General features: G+C 40.4%; 2 protein-coding genes across 2 annotated transcripts in view; both read right to left on the reverse strand.

Moving 5' to 3' along the window:
* THOC1 (THO complex subunit 1) overlaps positions 1-6,266 on the reverse strand; it is a 53,372-nt gene extending 47,106 nt beyond the window's left edge. Inside the window, exons 1-4 of the mRNA XM_047086999.1 lie at positions 5,690-6,266; positions 3,203-3,276; positions 3,047-3,107; positions 1,769-1,835 (exon numbers count right to left, since the gene is read on the reverse strand). Coding sequence (XP_046942955.1) covers positions 1,769-1,835; positions 3,047-3,107; positions 3,203-3,276; positions 5,690-5,743 — 256 coding nt within the window. The 5' untranslated portion in view covers positions 5,744-6,266. The remainder of the gene's footprint in view (positions 1-1,768; positions 1,836-3,046; positions 3,108-3,202; positions 3,277-5,689) is intronic.
* COLEC12 (collectin subfamily member 12) overlaps positions 5,794-19,709 on the reverse strand; it is a 116,834-nt gene continuing 102,918 nt past the window's right edge. The window contains exon 11 of the mRNA XM_047086885.1: positions 5,794-6,115. Within this exon, the coding sequence (XP_046942841.1) occupies positions 5,794-6,115 (322 nt within the window). The remainder of the gene's footprint in view (positions 6,116-19,709) is intronic.

A 19,709-nucleotide genomic window follows, 5' to 3' on the forward strand; every position in this document is an offset into this window, starting at 1 on the left:
TCCAATTAAATTAAAAAAGCATCTAAGACTTTATTTTCAGTGTAACTAAGTTCATAAGTTCTTATCTTTCTCAAATAAAGTTCTAAATATAGACTTTGTATAACTTCAACTGTTAAACATATTACTAGTCTACCAGAGTTAACACATCAAGGTAATCAATGAATTAAGGAGACATAGCTGTTTGACAGAAACTGGGGAAGGAACACTCCATTGCAGAACTCATTTAGGTATGCTGAATGAATGAATGAATGAATGAATGAATGAATGAATATCCTGTATAAAAGTTTAATGTGTGTCAAGGTGCCTGGGTGGCTCAGTCTGTTAAGTGACCGAGTCTTAATTTCGGCTCAAGTCATGAACCCACAGTTCGTGGGATTGAGTCCCACTTTAGGCTCTGGGCTGACAGCATGGGGATTTTCTGCTTGGGATTTTCTCTCTCTCTCAAAATAATTAAAGAAATATAAATAAAAGTTTAATGTGTGAAGTCAGAATTTATGAACTATGCTTAAGTTCACAGAATAGCTTGCTGCTGCACTAGAAGATCACTTTTACCTTGAATAGTCTAGTTTTTGTAGGAATAGGTATCAAAATAATGTGAATAATGCTTTACAGATTAAAAGGCACTTTTCACATAAATTATCTGAATTAATGAGTATTTCAATTAAATTTGTTAAAAGACTACTGATGAACTAGTTTTTCACTGCTTCTTTCTGCAAACATTTAACGAGCTCCCACTTATGTGTTAGACACTGCGTACTTCCTTTTTCTAATTTAAAAATTTTTTTTAAGTTTATTCATTTTGAGAGAGGCAGAGAGAGCAAGTCAGGGAGGGGCAGAGAGAGAGAGAGGGAGACAGAGAATCCCAAGTAGGCTCTGCACTGTCAGTACCCGGCCTGATGTGGGGCTCGAACTCATGAAATGTGAGATCATGACCTGACCCGAAACCAAGAGGCGGATGCTTAACTGACTGAGCCACGCAGGCACCTCGACATTGTGTACTTCCTAAATGCCTTTTTTAGTCTTGAAACCATCCCCCAACATCACTGCCCCATTTTAACAGTCCCCTACTTTTCCTGCCAACAGTCTCTCCCAATCCAACTCTTCCACCATAGCTCCTTGTTAGCTTAGTATACAAAACCCTTAACAAAGAACCCTAAGCTACCTCTGCTGCTTCTTTCCTCACCATTGTCATCATCCTCTCACCCCCCTGCTCAACACAATTCTTTAGCCAGGCTGAACTTAGCCTTTACGTAGCTGCGTACTCCTTTCCCTTTCTGCCTGACAAATCCATCATCCCTCACATCCCAGCTCCTGTTACAGCTTCCCTTCTAAGACCTTCCTTATTCCTTTAGAGTTTAGAGAATCACTCCAACCACACTTCATTCCTACTTCACAGTAATTAGACCATAGTAAGAAATTTACACATTTGTTTCCCCCATTAGCCACTAGGCTCCTTATGGGCAGGGATAGGTTTTCTGTACCATTGAATCTTCTAGTCCTGGCTCAGTACCAGGCACATAGTAGATGCTCAATAAATATTTACTGAATGAACAAAACAACTGGAGAACAAAGAAAGTGCCAAAATGTGTGCTGCATACTAGAGACAAGAAGTGTGAGCTAATTTCATTGGGATAACATCTTGGCAAAGGTAGTAGGGAGAATTTGAAAAATGAACAAAATCAAATAGATGAGAGGTATGAGGAGAATAAGTTTTAAATAAAGCATGTCACGTCCATGATTACTTAAAAAAAAACAAAACCGTACTTACCTTCAGTTACTCCCCCAATAGCAAGAGAAATAATAGCTAAAACGTTTTCACATGATGAGTGATTTATCTACCAACAGAGGAGAAAACAATTTAATTTAGGGGCCAGAGTCCAGGCTAGTTTGATAAGAATAAAAACATATTTTCTGACATCAAATTATCAGAAATACAAGATAAACACATTTCTTACATATAATAAAATTACTAAGATAAAAATACAAAAAATGAAAAATAGTAATAGAATCATTAATTGTCAAAGTAGATCAAGTAAATAATAATCAAGGTGATTCACTTAAAATACAGTGGTCTCAGGAAAATGGTTATATTACCATGACTATGGCAACAAGCTAATCAAGTACAGAAGCAGAGGCCATAACTCAATCATTGGCACAGGGCAAAGACAGGGCCAGGGTAATCAGTTGTACTGGTGTATCAATATGCCTGAGGGTTTTAATAGAAGGGAGGTAATGCTCAGGTTCAATAACATCATAGAAACTAGCATTTTTTGAGTGCTCGTTAAGTGTTTTATACAACAGCCTTGAAAGAATATTATTTCCCCTCTTACAAATGAAATTGAGCCTCAGTAAAGCAAAGTAACTTGTCCAATGCCTCACAAGGCGTATGTGACTAGGTCTGAAGAAGAGAAAAAAAAAATGAGTTTTGATATAGAATTGTTCAAAAGAAAGGGACACTGTATTATGGTCATTAGAAAAGGATCCAGCTTCTTGAGACACAACCTTTACTTAACCAAGAATAAACTGCTGAAAGTTTTCCTTTCCTTTGGGTGCCCCACTAATGGTAAATAAATTCAATTTTCATGTTTAGGTTAAATTTCTCTACTGAAGTTGGATAGGCTCTAGTTATTTTTGTATGCTTACTGATGAAGTCATCATAGGAAAATGAGGTCATGGAATCCCAGTACTCATGCTGAACATCCTTGGACTAGACCTTTCATGTTACTGAAGGATGTCACTGTTTCTAGAGCAAAGTGAAAGGGCCGATCTAAAATTCTAGTTCTTGCTCAGGAATACCTCATATCAACTTTTCTTCTATTCACTTGGAGAGCTCATTTGTTAAACCAAACCCTTAAATTTCACTTGTGCTGTCAAAATCCTGAACAATTACATAATCCCTATATTGTGATCAAGTCAGCTTTCACAAAGTAGCAAGTTCACTATAGTAAAAAATAATCGTAAATATCTATTGAGATAAAAGCAATTTCAAAAATAACATTTATTAATTTATCAGCAAAATTTTAACAATAAAGAAAAACATACTTACAATTTCTTCTTCTAGAACACCTCTGAAAGCTTGGTCAAGGGTACATTTTTTTTCATTTTCACTATTAAAAACAAAAGACACCTGAATTTTTTTAAACAGCTCAAGGTAAGTATAGCGATCTCGGCAAGTGATATTTCATGGATATCAATGCCTTACCTGCCAGGTAATTGGCTGAAGGTATTCAACAACGGCTTTATATTTTTGTTGTTCAGGGCCTCTCTAGTAGACTTCTAGAAAAGTAAAAATAGCATGTAAGTGGAAATATTTTTGCTTATTATTTACTGAAAAACATTACTCATCAATAGTCTGTCTAGCTGGAAATGCATATGCGTGGGAAAAATTACCTATCAGTCATTCCATCAGTAATTCTTTATTTTTTTAAGTTTATTTATTTATTTTTTTGAGAGAGAGAGAGAGCAAGCGAGCAAGTGCGAGCCCCAGCAGAGGAGGGGCAGAGAGAGGGAGAGAGAAACTCCCAAGCAGGCTGCATACTGTCAGTGTACATGAGATCATGATCTGAGCCGAAATCAAGAGTTGGATGCCCAAGTGGCTGAGCCACCCAGGTGCCAATGATACACACTCTAATCACTGTGAACTTAACAAGAGCTTCCCAAGTAGACTTTCTCATTCTAGGTGTTCCCACTTACCATTTCTTAAAATATCACATACATGAGAGTATACTGTTTTGTTTTTTTTTTTAATCTCCAAATGCCTCCTTATTTATAGGCTTTCATTTTAAAATTTCACAGCCCCCTCTCAAGTCCTTGATATTATCTCCCTCAACCCATCCAACCTTATTTCCCACTACAACTTAACATATACTCTCCACTAAGGTCTAGCCATTTTTTCATCATTTTCTGTCAAGCTCATTCTAGTGTTTTAATTTATGTTGTTCTTCCCACCAGCTCATGCAAATTCTATCCATTCTTCAAGACCCATCTCAAGTCCTACCTTCTCTAGTTTGCTCAGCACAGTCCCTGACACATAGTCAACACTGAATACCTGCTAATTGTCTTAAACTAGCCATAATTTGAAAGACAAAAAAGCAGGGGGTGGGATTTGGCAGGGGGTGGGATTTGGCTCAGTTGGTAGAGCATGCAACTGTAAGTCTCAAGTTGTAAGTTTAACCCCTGCATTGGGTGTAGAGATTACTTAAAAATAAAACTTAAAAAAACAAAAAAGAAGTATCAAAGACAAAAATACTGCAAAGTCATTCACTCTGTGAAAATCCACATACACTTGGAAAGTCATCTCTTTACCCCCAGGAGTTAGATTTACACTGGAAATGTCCATTCCTGACTCTGCCAAAAGGAGACTGTGTTATCTTGGACATATCTCCTTGTTTCTTTGTGCTTCAATTTCTTCACCAGTTAAATAAGGGGGTTGTTGTAGATGCTTATTACTAATAGCAGCAGAGGCACCACGTGGGAACTTGTTAGAAACGCACACTTTCAGGCTCCATTCCAGACCTACTGAACCAGTCTACATTTAACAAGATCTCCAAGTGATCCCACTGCACACTGAACCTTTAGAAGTACTGGACCAGATGATCTCCAATTAAATGGTCCCCTCTGCGACTAATACGATATTGGATATTGCTAACAGTTACTCTTAGCAGAATTTCAGAGCACCTGGGATTACAGCAAAATACACAGAAAGAAAACGATTCTGAAGACATAACTAAGATATAACCTGATTAACAAATAAACCCTCATTGTATGGGAAAAAAATAACCTGCACACAAGAAAACTGACTACAAAGAATCAATTTTCTTTCACAGAATTTTTATTCTGCCGTCACTATAACTAGGTAACCACAGTTAAATACGTCAGTAGTTGAATCATGATTTGAAATACTGGCTCAAATGCTAAAGACAAATATAGGCAAACAACTTAGGACAGGGTTCTTCATGCTGTGATGGGCAGCATAAAAAGAATCCTGGGTCTGAAGTCAGAAACACCAGGGAAGTACATCACCTAACTCTGGCAGGGGGGTGGTCTCCAATCTACCAGGCTTCACAGTGCTAAGAGTTAAATAAGCTAACAAAAACGCTCTGTAAGGCGCTCCCCAAATGCTCAAAGTACTCCTCCTCATTTTGTAAGAATAAAAAGACATCTGGCAACAATTCCCAAGCTAATCTCTGTTTTCCTGCTTTGGATCTCCTCGTTAATCTCTTAGGAGAGAGATATGGTAGGTTAAAGGGTGGTGAATAAGCGGCCAGAACCACCACCACCCGCAGCTTAGGGGGCGGGGCGGGAGCCAGTTCTCTGGGCTAAAACCACTCCCGCCTTCACCCTTAAGCAATTTTGGAGACACCTGCCCAGCTAAGCGAGCACTGCACGGGAGCTCGACCGCACTGGAGGGAGTTTGCGGATAAACCCTCCACGCAGGGCACAAAGGCGCCCAGAACGCGGAGTTCAGAGACCTGCCTGCAGAAGGACGGAGGCGGACAGCTCAGGACGCACGGAAGAGGCAAGTAATGCGTCTTTCCCACCTCCCAACCCCCGACGGGGCCGGGAGCCGACACCGCGCCTTACACACCTCCGTCCCCGCTTTACCCCAGAGCAAAATTCGAATGTTTTCAGGAAGAGGAGGAAAAAGATAGAGCCGGGTTAGGGCCACACTCTCCCACGGTCCGCTCACCGTAAACCGCGTCCGCGCTTCGGGCAAACTGAAGAGTGGCGGCGTCGGAGACATCTTCTCGGCTGCGCGTGCCCGCCACCGCGCTGCGGCGCTCGCGGATGACGTCAAGCGGGAGTAACGAGATTGCTGCCTCCGTGTTCGGCTAGAGCGGCCTGTGAGCCTAGGGGTGGGTCGGCTGGCTGCTGGCCGCTTCCGCGGTGACTTGAATTCAGCGGGGCGTTGGAAGGCTGAGTCAGCCACACCATGTCTAGTCCGGTTTCGTAGGGAACTGTTGGGGTGACGGTATATGAGGGGCCTCGCCCTGTAAGCTCGGCGCTGCTGGTCGGGGAATAGGCCGGGACCCGCTCAATTGTGGTTTTCCTGCTTTGGGGAAACCGGGTGAATGGCGGGTAGTAAGGCTCACTGGGTCGCGCTGGAAGGTAACCGCTGCCCGGGAATCCAGAGCAGGTGGGTTATCTGGGAGTGCCCCAGGCTGGGGAAGTTGTTGGCAGTGCCTGTGATCTCCGGACCGCAGTCGTTCTCCGGAGGGAGTGGTCTCAGCTACGGCCTTGCTGAGTAGTTCGTGGGCCTTTATAGTTCATGGGCTCTGTAGCTTAGGAGCAGTTCCCTTTTATGTGAAATAGAAAAAAAAGGGGGGGGGGGAGGGTGGCGCCTGGGTGGCTCTGTCGGTTAAGCGTCCGACTTCGGCTCAGGTCATGATCTCACGGTATATGGGTTCGAGCCCCGCGTCGGGCTCTGTGCTGACAGCTTGGAACCTGGAGCCTGCTTCGGATTCTGTGTCTCCCTCTCTCTCTACCCCTCCCCGCTCGCCCTCTGTCTCTCTCAAAAATAAATAAAATGTTTAAAAAAAAAAAAAAAGCCTGTATCACAAGTCTGTCGAAAAGCTCAAATGAAACAAAGCAAATGTGGCTTGTAATGGGAATATGAGCATCATTATCAATATCTTGGTATCAGTTAACTTTGCTGCACATAGAGGTGTCTACTGAAAGAGACCGAAGAGGAATGCAAAACTCGAGGCTCGTTGGAAAATGGATGGCACTGCATCCAGGGTAGAGACCCCAGTTGCAAAACCGTTAGTCCTCACAGGGGAGGCTTGGCCAATGAAAGGCCAAGGGGCACTTTCTCTGTTGGACTTAAATGCTGTGGGGAAAGCAGCACTGACCCAAATGGGAGGAACTTCCCTAACGATCTTAGACCGTTCCATGTGTACCTTGTTTCCTTCTTTGGCTTCTAACAAGAATACAGGAAGCTAACCAAAGGATAATTTTGCATAATCTTGCCCCTAAGTGGGAATTGTGAACAATGGTGGCTACCCGGAGCATTGCAGTCTTTTTTTAGCATCAACAGAATCCGGGCGCCTGGGTGGCTCAGTCGGTTAAGCGTCTGACTTCGGCTCAGGTCATGATCTCCCGGTCTCGGCATCGGGCCCTATGCTGACAGCTCAGAGCCTGGAGGCTGATTCGGATTCGGATTCTCCCCCACTCTGCCCCTCCCTCACTCATGCTCTGTCTCTGTCTCTCAGTAATAAATAGGCGTTAAAGAAAACTTAGAATCAACAGAATTACTCATGTTTGAGTGTATGACTTAAATTTACAAGTTGACTAAATAAACTGGTATTAGCTGATGTAATAGGATTATTATTATATTACAGATAATTATTAACTATCTGGAGTACAACTAAGACATGAGAGGTAAATTAAAAAAAAAATTTTTTTTTACAAGAATTCAAACATGAGAACTAGAGTGTATTATTCACCAAAGCCCCATGACTTAGAATTCTATTTGTTTATTTGACAAACATCTGTTAGGCACTTGTATACAGTGGACAGTATTTGTTGAATAAATAATAACTATTTGAACAAATGATTGAACAAAATAATATAGCTTAATTATTTTTTGAGGAACTCTATTTGACATAAAGGAAAACTATACAATTTCTATCAGTAATTTAGGTAATAGTTGCTATAAGTGATCAAAAGAGAATCAATACCACATGTGGTCAAGGAACCTTCATGCATTCCTCTTCAATCTTTCTCTTTCAGTACACACTGAATAGGAGAGATCTTCCAAATAGAATGGTATGAGCAGAAGTGTGGAAGGGAGAAGGCACAGTGAAAGATAGCTGTTTATTTTTACTTTAACATTGGCTTCTGCACAGAAATAGGGCTGAAGCGTCCAGCTGGAACCAGATTGTATTGGTGTTTGCGGCCAAAGAATGTTATGGGTTTAAAAATGGCTTTTACAGCAGGTTATTACTGGCAGTTTATTTTGGAGTGAAGGAGAGAAATGAGCCATTTTGCTGCTAATGAGTGAGGCAACACCAGATGAAAGTGTAGGAAAAAACGTAATCAGGTGACAATGGGGAGTTATTGTTTAATGAGTACAGATTTTAGCTTGGGAAGATGACAAATTTCTGAAATGGATAGTCGTAATGATTGTGCAATAATATGAATGTACTTATGTCACTGAATTGTACACTTAAAATGATTAAAATACTAAGTTTTATGTATGTTTTACCACAATAAAAATTTAAAAAGAAAACCTATTTTTAAAAAGGCAGCAATCTGGGGCGCCTGGGTGGCGCAGTCGGTAAAGCGTCCGACTTCAGCCAGGTCACGATCTCGCGGTCCGTGAGTTCGAGCCCCGCGTCAGGCTCTGGGCTGATGGCTCGGAGCCTGGAGCCTGTTTCCGACTCTGTGTCTCCCTCTCTCTCTGCCCCTCCCCCGTTCATGCTCTGTCTCTCTCTGTCCCAAAAATAAATAAAAAGCGTTGAAAAAAAAAATAAATAAAAATAAAAAGGCAGCAATCTGATGCTAGATACCTTAAAGACAAACATCAAAGACATTGGTATGATCTTGAGAACTCAAGGTAAGATTATATTCATTCAATAAGGCCAAGAAGTAGAGAATGCATTTTTAAAAGGTGTCCATCAAAAATCACTACAGTAAAATATTTAAGCATTTAAATATTTAAGCATGTTAATAAATGTTTTATAATTCTGAGTGCACTTGACATGTAGTACCTCATTTGATCCTCTATGTGATATTTTGAGGTGGGTAATACAATTATCTTACAATTATTTCATCCATGAGGAAGCAAACTCAAAGAAATAGGGTTCTTGATATCGGGAATCAGCAAAATAAGACAACCCAGGAGTTTTGATTCCAAAATTTGTGCTCATTACTGTCATGATAGTATGTTATATTGTCATGGGTAATGGTCAAGTTTTAATGACCACCACCTTATGACACTTTCTTGTAGTATTTCTATACCTTACAACAACATTGTGCATAGTTCTATAACAGTGAGGAAAAGTTTCAGCTGTCCTAGCTCACATGGCTAGAGAAAGCTAGTTTGGGAATTGAGCCTACCTTTAATCCCAAAGCCTGTATTTTTCTAAAGTCTTAACTCTTGAATCATTACCAAGCCATAGGCCTAATTAATATCCCATAATTATTTCCTTACAGTTAGATATGGGTGAGGATCCCACTGTCATCAATAACATATGAATTTTCAAAAGTATGTAATAACACTCAAAGGGCAGGCATCCAATGCACATAACATCTTCACTTACAGTTACTGAGCACCTGTTTTTCCTAGCAAGGTAAGGTGGACCAGGGACTGCCTCTCGTAGGAAATACACTCCATGGGGAATTCTAGGCTGAGTGGTTTAGATCAGTTCTAAGCATTCACATCATTATTCTTTTTCTTTGGAGTACTCTCACTTGGATTCAAGTTACCATTGGAGTAATAACAGAAAAGGACCAAGGAGGAAGCTTAGTCTGCTTTTGTTCTGGTGTTTATCCTCTGGTCCAGGCCAAAGGAAACTTTTTGTTCTGTGATCACCAGCTACGTTAGGATGTTGGATTGCAGCTTTTGCTGGTTCAGGTTCTGGGCCCTTAGCCATCTTTCCCTTTCTCTCGTCACTTGAGTGGATTGAAATAATTATATTGATAGGGAGTTGATGTTTGAGAAGCAAAGCTGAGAAAAAAGAATGAGACTCCTACATTTGGAGAGAAGTGGAACTGCAAAGAATAAGAATGGAAGAGAGATGGCACTTTGTGTATATTTTGGGACTTAATTTTTGTGGAAAAAGAGGAATTATATGAAAACTGTGGGTACTATATTTTTTATAGGGTGGTGGCAATTTTCAAGCATTTTATATTGTTATTATTGTAATGTTCTTTCAGTACATATTTACTGAGTGCCTACTATCTACCAGGCACAAATACAATATTATTGGCTTATGTATGCAGTATTATGTTTTATTACATTTTAAGTACTGTAAATGTCATTGTCTAATGTACATTGTAAAATCATGAGCTTGGTTGAACCACACAGATTGAGTGTAATTCAAGGTGAGAATAGAAGTCACAGAAATGGATGACTTCTTGCCCTAGTAAGCCTAACTTCCCTCCAGGGTTAAGCAGAGATTTTTACCTGAAACTGTACCATTGCTTGGTTTATTCCTGTTCTCTATCCTGATTCTCCCTCTCCCTTACTGGCTTCTCCTGACAGCACCTAAATCTTTTGCTCACAAATTCTCACCTCAGGGTTTGTTTCTGAAGGTTCTGATTGTGTTAGTTTGGGTCTACCAATAAGCAGACACCAACAAGAATTTGTTATGGAGGGAGCAGGAGCAGGCAGAAAGCTGATGGACCACAACACAGGACTGATACCTGTGGGAGGAGAGAAGAAAGGAAGGAGGGCTAGGTAGGAAGTTTCTGAGTGAAACACAGCTCCAGGAAAGGTATGACTCTGCCAATGAGGAGTCCTCAGGTGAAACTTCTTGTCAGAAGACTCTTGCAGTTTGCCAGAATGAGCCTGAACTAGGACCTCTGCCATGCTCAGTCATTGACTAGAAATAGCCCTCGGAAAGCCTGGCCTCCGTGCCAATGTAGTGGATCCAGAGGTTAACAGCTAGGGCTGTCAGTCATTTTTGCTCCCTACAAGCAAAAATATCTGGGTGGAGCATTTTCAGGGCTGCTACAGTATCCTAGGTAGGGTATTCATATAATATTTTATTCATTCACTTTTGGAAAATATTTTCATTTGTTTATTCTCAACAAATATATATGAACCTGGCACTGTGAGCAGAAGAGTTCTTGCCCTCATGGAGTTTTTATATAACAGAATTTCATTGTGTGATAAATGCTGTGCAGGAAATAAATAACATCTATTGAGTGCTGTTGTGTTCTTGAATTCTAAGTGCTTTACATGTATGAGCTCCTTAATCATCCCAGCAAACTTATAAAATTGACTCTTGGGGTGCCTGGGTGGCTCAGTTGGTAAAGCATCCTACTTCGGCTCAGGTCATGATCTCGCAGCTTGTGAGTTCGAGCCATGTGTCAGGCTCTTTGCTGTCAGCTTGGAGACTGGAGTCTGCTTCTGATTCTGTCTCCCTATCTCTCTGCTCCTACCCTGTTCATGCTCTGTCTGTCTTTCTCTCTCAAAAATAAATAAACATTAAAAAAAATAAAAAAAGTTTACTCTTTATTATTCCCAGTTTGCAGGTGTAGAACTTGAACAGTAACCTAGCCCTAAGGTCACTTGAAATCAGAGTGAGAGACTCAGGGAGACTGCTAGGGCAGTATGTAAATAGAGTTGTCAAGGAAAGACTTCTCTGAGGGAGTGATATTTAAGCTAAAACTTACAGGATGGAAAGGGATTCGTTGTGTATTTGTGAGGGTGGGATTTGGCAGGGGAAGGTAATAAAGAACATCCCAGGTAGAAGGAATAGCATGTACAATGGCTTGTGTTAGGAAGGACATCAGCATATTTGAGAACTGAAAGAAGGCTTCATGAGCAAGATAGAAAGCAGCAGACAATGAGGTTGGACAAATGGACAGAGCCAGATTGTTCAGGACCTTGTCCTTCATTGGGGTTTCATTCTCCTCTATGGTATGCTATAGCTCTCTGGAATCTCACTGAACACACAAAAGTTTGTTTTAAACGTTCTCTATTTTTTGCATAAACTGTTTCTGAGGAGAGTCATTTGCTTTTATTGGCCACCTTGCTTCCACTCTGGAGAGCTTCTGCTCTCCATGTTACTGGAGATTTTTCATTATGTATTCATGTTTATAAATGGAGGTCAAGATTGCTCAGTCCTAAGAGCTGTTGCAGGGGTTATTCAGCACATTTCCCACTCCTCACTTGGCATTCCCACCCCACTTCATCCCATTCTTGTAACAGACAAAACAGTGGTGGGCATATGACTGGGCCTAGCTATCAGTAAGTTTTTGAAATTTTTCTTCTTTGTCTGGAAAATATGACTGCTATGAGAGTTCTTTTTTTATAAACAATAGAAATCTTCTCTGGTTAGTGTTTTGTAAAGCAAGCTATTTGGAGGGTATTCGGAAGCTTATACAACAAAGGCTAGAGATAAAGCTTGGGCAGGCTTCATGGGAAGCAAGACATAGCATCAGTCTTAAGATGCCCCTGATAACATCATCTCCAATGGCTTGTCTCTGCTCCTGGTTTCTGATCTCTGTGGACATTTGTCATCACATCACTGAACACTCATCACCACACCATGCTGCTGCAGCTATCCTTGCATCATCTCCAGCCCTAAAATTTTGCACCTCTTCCTCTAGGTATGAGATCATGGCTGGGAGTATCCGATTGGCTATCCTCAGGACTTGTGTTCATGCTGTAGCTTCCAGAGTACAGGAAAAGTGATAACCATCCCTTCTTGCTTTCAGCTTCTGTAATGAGCCCCGTTTGGGATTTTCCTTCAGTTGGAAAGGGTCTTTGGATGCCGAGCAGTCAGTAAGAAAATATCCATTGGCCAAACTGGCTGCCCAGTACAGTTCTCTGTTGTCTCAGGGGCCATGATGAATTTTGACCTAACGTTGCCATCTTCCCCATCACTTGGATTAAGCCCATCTACAGAAAGAGAAAATGAGCCCAACACACAGAAACAGTGTTGAAAGATGGGCTATAGACAATGAAAAGAGGAGGAGAAATATATTAATTAGGTGGGGAGGAGAGATGCAGGGGGAGAGAGCAATGGGAGAGTGTTGGGAAGAGTTAACTGCAGAGAAGTTGGAGCACTAGGCTTTTTCATGTGAGGTGACTACTTCAGGGCATCTTCTAAAACAAACCATTCCCTTTTATAATAACTTAATGCTCTTTGGAGTTGGATTTCTTTTGTTTGGCATCAAAGAGTCCCAATTAATGCAGGAGCTGAGGTAGGTTTAATTTCCTTTTCATTTCTGAATCCCACAAAGTGGAGATGGGGCTACCCCATTGTGATGTTCTGAATGGGGTAGATTGACTTTTAAATGATCCAGTGCACTGGAGATTATGGTCTAGCAGGTGTGTACCTGTATTACCTCCTGTGAGCCAGGTGAAGTCTAATTGGATTTTGCTTCTGAGCAGTGATAGATCTTTTTCTCAATGCACAGGAAAGTAGCAGGAATGCCTCCTCTTGGGTAAGGCATGACTTGAATGACTGTAGACATGAATATGAGCTTATCATTACATGACCAGTAAATGATCTTATAAATAGGATTCCTTTTCTATGGTAATAGTGACATTAAGACCTCAATTTATGTTGACAAAGCTTGGGAAGTTTTGGAGCAAAATGTAAGAAGAGTGTTTTAGTTTGGATTACCACCCTCCCCCCCCCCCCCAGTAAATTAAAGACTTAATTTATTTGAAAAGTGATCCAAGGAAGCAGTGGAAGTAGGGAGAATGAAACAGAGGAGGAAAAGCCTTTACAAAGGTACCTTATAGTACTGGTCACTGCTATGAGTGAATGGAGCTCAATGGCACTGGAATCTTTTGAGAAGCTGTATATAATGTGCCTCAAAAGTGCCTGCCCAAAGAAAGGGGAGGAAAGCATTTATGCATTGACTTTGAATCCCTATTCATCAAAAGCTGACTTATGGGAGATCATTGTTGTGCATGCAGGAGCACATAGAGAGTTCCCATGGGATTTTGCAATAGCACAATATTAGAGAAGCCTTGGGGCAAAAAAAAACAGGTGTATGATGCAACTGAGGTGAATCTGGCTGTGTGGAGCTGGCTGTCAACAGTGGCTAGAATAAAAAGTGGGTCCAAGGGATGTGAGGCAGGGCCAAAGGATGTCTAATATAAGGGGAGGAAATGTGCTGAATTCTTAATCATACATAAGGGGAACCAAAATAAACTCTTTAGTGGCGTCTTAGGTAAGCACAAAAAGTATAGATTAAAGCATATAGATTTTAAAAACATAAGTGATAAACATCAATAGAATCTAAAATAATATGTATACCCCCAAGATCACTGTAGATAATAAGAAAAAAATAAGTTCATATAACAAGAGTTAGAAGACAGGAAAACTGCAAAATCTCTTCTCTCTCTCTCTCTCTCTCTCGTGTGTGCGTGTGTGTGTGTGTGTGTGTTTAGATGGAGAAAGAGGGCATATGTATATCTAGTAAATTAAAGATTATGACTGTAGAAACAAAAGCAGACACACATCAAAGGAGGGATGGATCTAGCCTGAAGTTTATACAATTTGGGAGGGGTTGTCTTTAAGAAGAATAACAAAATTGTAAATACAAAATAAGATATGAAGTGAATATTTATTTGGAATGAGAAAAGAAAGGCAATCCATTACAAATGTCACAAGCATCGTGAAATTCAAAGTAATGTTAACTCTCTGATATCCCTCCATAATGCTTTCTCCTACATTTTTGACTGCATATTCTCTGATTACCTTGTCATAATACAGTATTTATATAATATTTTTATTAAAAAGAATAGAAAGCTAACTCAGCCTTTTACTTAGCATAGTGGATATTTGTTAATATTGGTAGTTTAGAGATTTTTCAGCCACACAACCCCTTATTGGGTATACCACATCTGTGATTTCCTCTGCGATTTTTTGCACGGGTGATGTTTATTGCTCTAAGAACTTCAGTTCTTTAATTTCTCTTGGTATTAAGTCTATGTAATAGTTTATGTAAGAAAAAAAAGAAAAAAAAGTTTATGTAAGGCAGGAAAATTAGTGGAAACTTGGTGAGAGGTATTCAGGAGCTGTCTATAGTATTTTTGCAACTTTTCTATAAATCTAAAGTTATTCCAAAATAGAATTTTTATTAACAAATGTTAATAGACTATCAAATAAAGATCATGTCATTCTGGATCAAAAAAAGCAAGACTCAACTATATGCTGATGGTAAGAATACACTTTAAAAATAAGATCAGATAGGGGCGCCTGGGTGGCGCAGTCGGTTAAGCGTCCGACTTCAGCCAGGTCACGATCTCGCGGTCCGTGAGTTCGAGCCCCGCGTCGGGCTCTGGGCTGATGGCTCGGAGCCTGGAGCCTGTTTCCGATTCTGTGTCTCCCTCTCTCTCTGCCCCTCCCCCGTTCATGCTCTGTCTCTCTCTGTCTCAAAAATAAATAAACATTTTAAAAAAAATTAAAAAAAAAATCTTCAGCTAACATAATAACAATAAATTTTGAAATCTTTGCCCCTAAAATCTGGAAGAAGATAAGGCTATTTATATTCATCACTTAAAAAATTTTTTTTTAATGTTTATTTTTGAGAGAGAGCGGATGAGCTGGGGAGGGGCAGAGAGAGGGAGACACAGAATCCGAAGCAGGCTCCAGGCTCCAGGCTGTTAGCACAGAGCCTGACGCAGGGCTTGAACCCATGAACCATGAAATCACGACCTGAGCCGAAGTTGAATGTTTAACCAACTGAGCCACCCAGGCACCCCCATATTCATCACTTTTATTCAACATTATAATGACGGTCCTAGGCAATGAATTAACACAAGAAAACAAAAACAAAGAATTCAAAAGTGTCTTTATTTGCAAATGGAATGATTTTTTAATGTAGGAAATGCAAAGGTATAAAAAAAAGTATCTAAAAATGAACTATTTGTACTAATAAGTGAATTTAGCAAGATTATAGGATACAAGATCAATCAATCTATAGTTTTATTTCTTTGTGGTAATTCTAGAAATTTGGAAAATAGAGTTTAAAAAATAAATACTGTTTATAATAGCATAAACCACAACAAATACCTATGAATGATTTTTTTTAAATGTAAAAGAATTTTAAAACAACCCTGAGATAAAGATGACATGAATAAGTGGAAAGGCAAATGATGTTTATGGATTTGAAGATTCAGTATTGAAAAGGTGTAAATTTTTCCCCAATTGATCTATAGATTCAATAGAATCTTAATTTAAAAAACACCAGCAAAATTTTTATAGAAATTGGCAAGCATATTTTAAAATTTACAAAGACATGCAAAGGACTTAAAATAGCTAAGATGATCTTGAAGAAGAACAAAGGAATTACACTACTAGATTTTCTATAAAGCTATTATAATAACATCATTAAAATAATAAGGGTAAAAAAGTAGACCAAAGGAACAGAAGAGAATCTAAAAATAGACTCAGACAATTGATCACATGGTTTTTGATAAAGGTGTAAATGAAATTCAGTATGGAAAATGAAGATCTTTTTAATAAATAGTGCTGGAGCAATTGAATATTCACATGGGGGAAGAAAAAAACCTGACTCCTACTTTTCATCATGTACAAAAATGACTTTGAAATTGAGTGAAATAGGGGTGCCTGGGTGGCTTAGTCGGTTGAGTGTCTAACTCTTGATTTTGGCTCAGGTCATGATCTCAGGGTTGTGAGATCAAACCCTGTGTTGGGCTCCATGCTGAGTGTGGGGCTTGCTTGGGATTCTCTCTCCTCTCTGCCCTTCCCTTATGTATGCATGTGTTCTTTCTCTCTCTCTCTCTCTCTCTCTCTCTCTCTCCAAAAAAAAAAAAAAAAAAAAAGAAATAGTAGAAAAACAGTGAAACTAAGAGTTGGTTTTTAAAAAAGATAAAAATTGGCAGGCTCTTAGCTAGTCAAAAAAAAAAGACAAAATCAAATTAATGAAAGAGAAGACGTTGCAATTGATGTCACAGAAATAAAAAGGATCATGAGACTTCTATGAACAATAATATACCACCAAACTTGATAACTCATAAGAAATGAGTAAATTACTAGAAACATACAACTAATCAAGAATGAATCATGAGGAAATAAAGACTGATTAGATCTAACTAGTGAGGAGATTAAATCAGTAATCAGAAACTTCCCAACAGACAAAAATCCCAGGGCCAGATAGTTTTATTGAATTCTACCAAACATGTAAAGAATGAATGCCATATAATTGAAGAAGAGGAAGCACTTCCAAATGAGGCCAACATTACCTTGATATCAAAGCCAGAGGAAGACCCACAAGAAGGAAAATTACGGGCTAGTATCCTTTTTTTTTTTTTTTTTTTTTAATTTTTTTTTCAACGTTTATTTATTTTTGGGACAGAGAGAGACAGAGCATGAACGGGGGAGGGGCAGAGAGAGAGGGAGACACAGAATCGGAAACAGGCTCCAGGCTCTGAGCCATCAGCCCAGAGCCTGACGTGGGGCTCAAACTCGCGGACCGCGAGATCGTGACCTGGCTGAAGTCAGACGCTTAACCGACTGCGCCACCCAGGCGCCCCTACGGGCTAGTATCCTTGATGAAGATAGGTGCAAAGAATCCTCCACAAAATACTAGCAAACCAAATTCAATAGCATGTTAAAAGGATTATACATTGGGGTGCCTGATTCTTGATTTCGACTTAGGTCATGATCTCCTGGTTTGTTGGTTCGAGACTCATGTTGGGCTAATGCCTGGGATTCTCCTTCTCTCCCTAGCTCTCTTCCCCTCCCTCCTCTCTCTAAATAAATAGATAGATAGCTAGATAGATAAAACAAATACCACAACCAAGTGGGATTTATTGCTGGAATACAAGGATAGTTCAACATATGCAAATCAATAAATGTAATAAATTCACCACGTTAATAGAATGAAGGATAACAATCACGTGATGATTTCCATAGATGCAGAAAAAAAACATTCAACAGTCAAAAATTAAGTATACTTCATGATAAAAATCTCTCAACAAATTAGGTATAGAAGGAATTTGCCTCAGCATAATAAAGGTCATATATGAAAAGCCCACAGCTAATTATACTCAGTGGCGAAAAGCTGACAGCCTTTCTTCTAAGCTCAGGAACAAGACAAGGATGTCTGGTGGTTCACAAACTCCTCAGGAGCTTCCCAGTTGTAATCTGAAACTGCCTCCCCTTCCCCCCCCCCCCCCCCCCGCCCTTGCACACCACACATAGAGGACAGGAAAAGACTGAAGAAAGAGGCAGGCCACTCCAGATCGGTGGGTAGCAGGGTTAATAAGCAAGAGAACTTACATCAGAAGCTTGTTTTGGATGGCAGCAAGAAAAGTTGATCTCTATTCCTGTCCACTGAATCTTCAAAGTTTATATAAAGGCCTTACTTAACTGGGTCCAGTCACATATACTGACCAGATAGTCTTGACTTCACATCATTATCAGGAAGCTATGACTTTGGGACACGCTCAGGGAGCAGAATCCATATTCTGTGGACAGAGCAGAGGGTGAGAAGCCTCTGATTGCCAGGTCTAGCTCATGGATCAACTGGCTGTTATGTCTTCTTGATGACCTACCCCGAAACTTCACCCCTTGTGATTGGCTTTTGCAAACCCACATGCCCTCCTTTTCTGCAGTGGGCCCTGAGAAGTTGGCAAGATGTTTCAAGACATTGGAGGTGGCTATCTGGCTGCATTAGAGACAGATGCCACAGCAACAAACAGGCACATGTAAGAGAAAATACAGAATAAGACAATAATTTTCTTTTTTTTTTTTTTTAAATTTTTTTTTTCAACGTTTATTTATTTTTGGGGGGGACAGAGAGACAGAGCATGAACGGGGGAGGGGCAGAGAGAGAGGGAGACACAGAATCGGAAACAGGCTCCAGGCTCTGAGCCATCAGCCCAGAGCCCGACGCGGGGCTCGAACTCACGGACCGCGAGATCGTGACCTGGCTGAAGTCGGACGCTTAACCGACTGCGCCACCCAGGTGCCCCGACAATAATTTTCAAAGTCAGTGACAATTTTTTTCACCAGAAACCCAGTGATCTGACTGATTTATTAAGTTCCCTAAGCTAGAGGGTCAGATCACAGAGGGCATTTATTTGTGTCCTCATAGGATTTAAATAAAGATAACACGTTAGCAGACTCATCAGGTATGAGCACACAACATTTTGTTTGGATAATGGCACACGTGCCTCTCGTGAGACAGCAATAATCTCCAAGTCTGTTTTGGAGGACAGCTTTTTTCATTAGAGACATTTCAGTGTTCAGTAAGGACAGGCTTTGTTGGCTGTCATCAAGGCTTGTTGGGTGAATTTAGAAAGAGCTTCTTTCTATATGTGCCATAACATCCTTCAGGTCAATGGAAGGAACAAAGATGGTGGCCAAATGATCCTAACGGTGGGAAACAAAACGTGCCTACCTGGCAGTGAGGAGAGGGAGTTTGGCGGTTTTAGGAAATTGACATAGTTGTTCATACCATACATGTTGGCTGGGGGAGATAGTACTATCAGGTGTGAGGAGATGGACTGGGGGTGGGATATACCAGACCAGGACCCCCACCTTCTCTGCTCTTTCAATGGTGCATGTTCCATTCTAGGAGGAGTGTATTTCAGCAGGTCCAACTTGCAACAGGACAATAGGATCCCAAGGGAGATTGAGTAATTTCTCTTTACCCAAGTGTGTGAAGTTACCCGTTACAGTGGGACGTCCCATTGCAAATTTTAGTAGATAACGCCTTTGACAGTTGTGATGTGGCAGCATAGCATGTTGATCCATGGTGAGAGCCAGGGAAATGACTGTTTCCCATGATTTTCATGCCTTTACGATATTGGGTACATTGGCAGGAGTCCCCAATCTAGCATATGGGACAACAGGCCCTAATGTTGATCATTCAGATGATTAAGCCTGGAACAGTACTTTAGGTCATCTGTCCAAGGTAATTACTTGTTAGTGTTTAATCCACTGCTTTAATATTCTATTTTTTTCTTTTTACCAACCCTATTTGTGGGGAGATGGAACTTCTGTTTAATGTCATATTTTTTTCCCAGTCTGATACTTGATGACTTT

The sequence above is a fragment of the Lynx rufus genome, unplaced genomic scaffold (genome assembly GCF_022079265.1).
Source record: "Lynx rufus isolate CCGP_SWC_20201006 ecotype Redwood Valley unplaced genomic scaffold, mLynRuf1.p SCAF_22, whole genome shotgun sequence".
NCBI lineage: Eukaryota > Metazoa > Chordata > Mammalia > Carnivora > Felidae > Lynx > Lynx rufus.